Below are 6,353 nucleotides of genomic sequence, written 5' to 3'. Positions count from 1 at the left end.
AGGAAGGTCTGTGGAAATTTTGAGAAAGGTCTGTGGAAGTTTTGGGGAAGGACTGTGGAAGTTTTGGGAAAGGTCCAAGGCAATTTTGGGGAAGGTCTGAGGCACTTTTGGGAAAGGTTTGAGTAAGTTTTGGGAAAGGTTTGAGTAAGTTTTGGGGAAGGTCTGAGGCACTTTTGAGGAAGGTCTGAGGAAGTTTTGAGGAAGCTCTGAGGAAGTTTTGAGGAAGCTCTGAGGAAGTTTTGAGAAAGCTCTGAGGAAGTTTTGAGGATGGTCTGTGGAAGTTTTGAGGACGGTCTGTGAAAGTTTTGGGGAAGGTCTGTGGAAGTTTTGGGGATACTCTAAAGTTCTGGGAATGGTCTGTCCAGGTGGCCTCTCCACCACCCCCATCCCCTCCACAGCCATCCCACCACCCTCTGAGCAGGACCAGGCGTTGAACCGAAAGCTGCTGCCGGAGGAGCCGCTTTCCAGCAGCCCCTGGAGCTGCCGCACCGTGAGCCTGGATGGAAATTGTTTAATTCCTGCGGGATGAGTCACAGGGAGCCGGGATTTCAAAGCCCGCTTGGCTCCCATGTAAGGCACTCAAATAAACAGAGTGTGGCAGGTGGAAGCTCTCTCTGATGTCCCGTCAAGGACTTGGTCTTTCCAAGTGTTTTGCGTTGCCAAAAATCCTTCGGCTTCATCCATTCTTGCCACGGCTGAGGCCGAGAGCTTGGAAAATAATGAATCAATGCCCGGAAACATGAATCGACGGAAAATTTATGACACACTTATAATGTAATGTCTTTTGGGTTCCCTGCTTTTGAAGCACCAGCACCGAAGGGTTTTGGCGTCTCCTCCTTCCCCCCTGCAGCAAGGAAGATTTAGGGAGAAAGAATAAAGCTCCCCTTCCCCTCCCTCATCTCAGTTTGAGGAGTGAGTGGATGGTGGAAAGAAATTGGAGGGGTCTGCTTGAAAAATTGGAAATGGGGGTGAGGAACGAGAGCGATGGGAAAGAGTGAGAGTGTGGAAAAGTGAGGGGTGTTGGAGAACCCCGAGTGCTGCATTTTGATGGGCAAAAAATATCCTTGGGGCCGGAGTCGCCGGGTTTTGATTTATCAGGGAAAGGCAGTGGAAACACAGACACTTGGGAGTTTGGACACTTGGAAGGAAGGAAACTCCACCTGGAAGGGAGACTCGATTGATTTGGTTGTTTTTTGCTGAGCAGTGAGGGCAGTCGAGCCTTGGAAGTGTTTCCTGAGGGAAAACCTGAGGGTGGATTCGTTGGATTGGCCCCCTCGGAAGGACAGGAGGCAGGAGGAGCTCGTGGAGGGTTTTGGGAATCAGGTATCCACCTGCTCCTCCCCAGACCAAGCGGTAGGAGTTGGCTGTGCTACTGCTTTGTTGTTTTTCCTTAAGATTTCCAAGTCTTTGGGACACGGGGCAGGTTTTCCTCTGCCTGGGAAGCAGCGAGGGATGAGAGCGGGGCACGTGATGCCAGAGGAGGTTCAGGAGGTTCCTGATGGAGTGGTTTCAGTGACTCCTGCCAAACAGAGCAGGTTTTGGGGCTGTCCAGCCAGGAAGGGTCTCCTGTAGGATCGAGTTTCCCTCTTGGCAGCAGACACGACACGATCACATCCGTGGATTATCAGGAGAAGGCAGGAAAACAGGGAGCTTGTGGGCTGTTCTCCAGGAGAAAAGCTGAGCTCAAACTTTGGCCTTTCCTCAAGATCCCTGGGTCCCTCCCTGGGATCACGTGGCTGTGAGTGCCCAAACACACCAGGATTCAGCCCAAAAGCACCCTGTGGATCACGGCTGGTGCAACTGAGCCCTTGGAGCACATTCCAGTGCCCAAAGGGGCTCCAGGAGAGCTGGAGTGGGACTTGGGACAAGGGATGGAGGGACAGGATGCAGGGAATTGCTTCAAACTGAAAGAGGGGAAATTTAGGTAGGATATTGGGAAGGCATGGGTTGCCCAGAGAAGCTGTGGCTGCCCCATCCCTGGAAGTGTCCAAAGCCAGGTTGGACAAGGCTGAGCTTTGCAGTCTGGGGCTTTTTAGAGCGAGAGAAACGCGGCGGCAAAGCCCGGAATGACTCCGCTGTTGTTGTTTTGCACGTTGGAACCGGGATTTTAAAGCCTTTCGAAAGGTCACAGGCGAGTGGGTGGGGGCCAGAATTCCTGGCTGCCGGAACAGGAGGCTTTTTTTATGGGACGTGCAGCGAGGCTGAAACTGCTCTCCTAAAATTTTATGCCCTTGCAACGAGCCAGAGGCCCTTTCCCAGGTGGCCGGATCGAGTGTCACGGCTCTGCTCTGTCACAGCCCTTTCCTGCCTGGGGGGCAAGGGGGGCTGAGCCCCCCCCCAGACCATGAAGGTTGAGCTCAGGGGGTTGTGTGTGACCCCATTGCTGGTTGCTCACCGTGGAATTCACCTCCTAAAATTCCCCAAACCGGCTGCTGGAAGCTGTTTGTCCCCCTGGAGAGCCAACGGCTCCTGTCCTACTCCATATGGGGTCCCTTTCCCACCTCCCAAACCTTCTCCTTCCCCCGAGGCTGCTGCTCCTTCCCAATTCCTTCGTTTCCCTGAGTTTTGCCACCTGTCCAAGGACCAAGTGCAGTTTTCTTGGTCCTTCACCCTTTAGCCCCAATCCTGGGAACTGTTTGATGAGTTCTCAGTGCCTGTTCCCTGCTCCTGCTCTTGTTTGCCAAGGAGAAATCAGGATTTAAGGCACCTGATTATCATGGAATCATGGAATGGTTTGAGTTGGAAAGGACCTTGAATATCATCCAATCCCACACCTTCTACTATCCCAGGTTGCTCCAGGCTCATCCAACCTGGCCTTGGACACTTCCAGGGATGGGGCAACCACAGCTTCTCTGGGCAACCTGTGCCCCACCCTCCCAGGGAGGAATTCCTTCCCAATATCCCATCTAACCCTGCCCTTTTCCTGTTGGAAGCCTTTCCCCCCTTGTCCCATCACCATTCCCACTATGTCCTATCATGATGATGAACATAGATGTGAACACATCCAACATCCTCCATCATCCCCCAATGTCCTTCAGCATCTTCCAACATCCTCCATCATCCTCCAACATCCTTCATCATCCCCTAACATCTTCCAACATCCTCCATCATCCTCCAACATTTTCCATCATCCTCCAACATCTTCCATCATCCTCCAACATCTTCCAGCATCTTCCAACATCCTCCATCATCCTCCAACATCCTCCATCATCCTCCAACATCCTCCAGCATCCTCCAGCATCCTTCATCATCCCCTAACATCTTCCAACATCTTCCATCATCCTCCAACATCTCCCAGCATCTTCCATCATCCTCCAACACCCTCCATCATCCTCCAACATCCTCCATCATCCCCCATCATATTCCAACATCCTCCATCATCCTCCACCATCCTCATCATCATCCCCATCATCCTGCAACATCTTCCATCATCCTCCAACATCCTCCATCATCCTTCATCATCCTCCACCATTCTCATCATCCTCCCCTAACAGCCCCCATCATCCTGCAACATCCTTCGTCATCCTCCACCATCCTCATTATCATTCTCCAACATCCTCATCTTCATCCCCCACCATCCTCCATCACCCTCCAACATCTACCAACATCTTCCATCATCTTCCATCATCCTCCATCATCCTCCATCATCCTCCAACACCCTCCATCACTCTCCTGCAGGATGAGGACCCCAGCTCTTCCTTGTCTCCACGGGATGGGAATCAGCAGCAGGCAGAGCTGCCACCATCCCCCTCTGGTGCTCCCAGTGTTCCCACCAGCCTCTCCCAGCTCCCATCCCACTCCGGTGCTTATCACCGCGGTGTCTCGGACCGGTTGGGATTCCATCCTCTTTCCTCCTTATATGGCCAAACTATTCTTTTTCCTATCTTGGCGTTGTTTATAGCCCAGCTGAAAATATTTAGGCTCTGGCTGGATTCTACAATTGCCCCGTAACCCACGGGGTATCTGATTCCTGGTAGTTAACATGGAATTATCTGCATCCCATAAAACCAAGGGATGTGGCCGTGAGGGGGGTGTTTGTTTTCTGCAACGAAAATAAGAGCAAACGTGCCAAATCCCAAATTAAAACAAACATTTCCCCCCCTCCAGTAAATTATATTTGACCAATATTGTGAAATTGAGATTGCTGGGGGTTTTTTTCCCTTTCTCCTTTTTTTTTTCCCTTCTCTCCCTTTTTTTTTTTTTTTTTAATTACCCCCTTTGGAAAATTTTATTTGCAAAGGAAAAATATTTGGAGTTTGAAACAAAAAAAAATAGGGGCCACAAGGCAGCTGGGAGTCTGTGCTGCTTCCCAGAGCCTGGTTTTGATGGGATTTCATGGCTCAGAGCCCAGGGATGGGAGCACAGATCCCATTCCCCCACTGCAGGATCAGTGGGAAAATCCCGCCAGATCCAACCTGCTCAGGATGGAGATTATGGAATGGTGGAAGGGGAGAGCCCAGCTGGCCTTGAGGGACATGCCAGAGGGATTTGGGGTGGGATTTGTGCTTTGGGAAGCTGCTGGGCTGTGGCTCTGGGTGGTCAGCACGGCCGAGGGTCCCGGTCCCACTGTTGGGATGCCCCACCCCTCCTGGTCATTTTTCCTGAGGTTTCCATGGCTTTGGCTGGTTTTGGTGGAGCTGCCATGTTGGTGCTGCCAGCGGGGAGGGATCTGGGCTCTGGTTGCCCCTCTGGGTGAGGGGATGGCAGGAGGGGATTCCTGGTGCTTGTGGAAGGACAGGGACATCAAAACACACCAGAGCGGGGTGAAGGAGGGGGAGATGGAGCCAGGGGCTCCTCCCAGGGGAACTTCCCTGCGGAAAAGGCCTCACAGGTTGGGGTGGCATCAGTTTGCCTGTCCCTGTCCCTTCCCACTGTGATACCGGCCCCCGGCGTGAGGAAACCTGGATGGAGGGAGGGGAGATGGGAACCCAGCTGTGTGTGGTGGGGAGGGACTGGATGAGGCCATCACCTTGTCCCCCTTGGTGCCACACTGTGCCCCTTGCTGCTGCCTTGTCCACACTGGTGCCACCTTGACACTATTGCCATCACCCTGAACTTGTTTCCATCACCTTGAACTTGTTTCCATCACCTTGACCCCGTTTCCATCCCTTAACTCTGTTGCTGGCACCCTGACCCTATTGCCATCACCTTGTTCCTATTTCCATCAACTTGACCCCATTTCCATGACCTTGTCCCTGTTTCCATCACCTTGACCCCAATTCCATCACCTTGACCCCATTTCCATGACCTTGTCCCTATTGCCATTACCTTGACCCCAATTCCATCATGTTGGCCCCATTTCCATCCCCTTGTCCCCACTGGTGCCACTTTGTCCCCATTTCCATCCCCTTGTCCCCATTTCCATCCCCTCCTCCCCATTTCCATTACCTTGTCCCCATTGGTGCTGCCTTGTCCCCATTTCCATCCCCTTGTCCCCATTTCCATCCCCTTGTCCTCATTGATGCCACCTCATCCCCATTTCCATCCCCTTGTCCCCATTGGTGTCACCTTGTCCCCGTTTCCATCCCCTTCTCCCCATTTCCATCCCCTTGTCCTCATTTCCATCCCCTTGTCCCCACTGGTGCCACCTCATCCCCGCTGCCACCACCCTCCCCAGCCCTCCCTCGCCCACCACAGCCGGTGTTCCAACACATCCCTGGGCTCTTCTGTGCCTCAGTTTCCCTCTCCCAACACCAGCCCAGCCTCGGGAGGGCAGCGGGGAAGGAGCCGGAGCCGAGGGGACACCAGTGATCCCACGGGACACGGGGAAGGAGGGACAGAGAACTGGGGTGGGGGGCGAGGGCTGCATAATAAGGATTTTTTGTTTGGCCTGTTTTGCAGAGCTCCAATGTCCTGACTCGCTCTAAGATGAGGGTATGGAAGTTCGCAGCCATCGCATCGATGCTCCTCAGCTCCATGTTGTCCATCTTAGTTTGTAGAGACATGTTCAGCGGAAGCCGGGAACACGTCCCCTTGTCTTCCTCACAGGCATCTTCCTCCTCCTCCTTCTCCTCCTCCTCCTCTTCCTCCTCGCTGCCGGCAGCTCCACGGAGATCCCCACGGGCCCTGCAACGCCACGGCTCTCTGCTCTCCCAGTGTAAGCTCCTGCAGCCCCATCCCGGGCTCATTGCCCCCCCCAGTCCCACAACTTTCCCTCAAAACCCCCGTTGGGTTATTCCCCACCACCCAAACATCCCCTTTGCCAGGATTTAGATCCTTAAAAAGGATTTAATTTTGGGGCAACAGGACACCAAACCTTGGTGTGAACAGCTCTGCGCGGAGGGGAACCCAAACAGCTCATCTTGCTGCAGAGAAGCTGCTTTTTTTTTTTCCTTTCTATTTTTTTTTTTTGG

At 53.1% G+C, this 6,353-nt stretch overlaps 1 protein-coding gene across 2 annotated transcripts in view; it reads left to right on the top strand.

The window, feature by feature from the left end:
• NRTN (neurturin) overlaps positions 1-6,353 on the top strand; it is a 15,903-nt gene that overhangs the window by 8,087 nt on the left and 1,463 nt on the right. For both annotated transcript variants that reach the window (XM_027664182.1, XM_027664183.1), the window contains exon 2: positions 5,842-6,097. In XM_027664182.1, the coding sequence (XP_027519983.1) occupies positions 5,869-6,097 (229 nt within the window). In that variant the 5' untranslated portion in view covers positions 5,842-5,868. The remainder of the gene's footprint in view (positions 1-5,841; positions 6,098-6,353) is intronic.

Source organism: Corapipo altera, unplaced genomic scaffold (assembly GCF_003945725.1).
Source record: "Corapipo altera isolate COAL_440 unplaced genomic scaffold, ASM394572v1 96, whole genome shotgun sequence".
NCBI lineage: Eukaryota > Metazoa > Chordata > Aves > Passeriformes > Pipridae > Corapipo > Corapipo altera.
The sequence above is the reverse complement of the archived record's forward strand: the minus strand, read 5'-3'. Positions and strand labels throughout refer to the sequence as shown.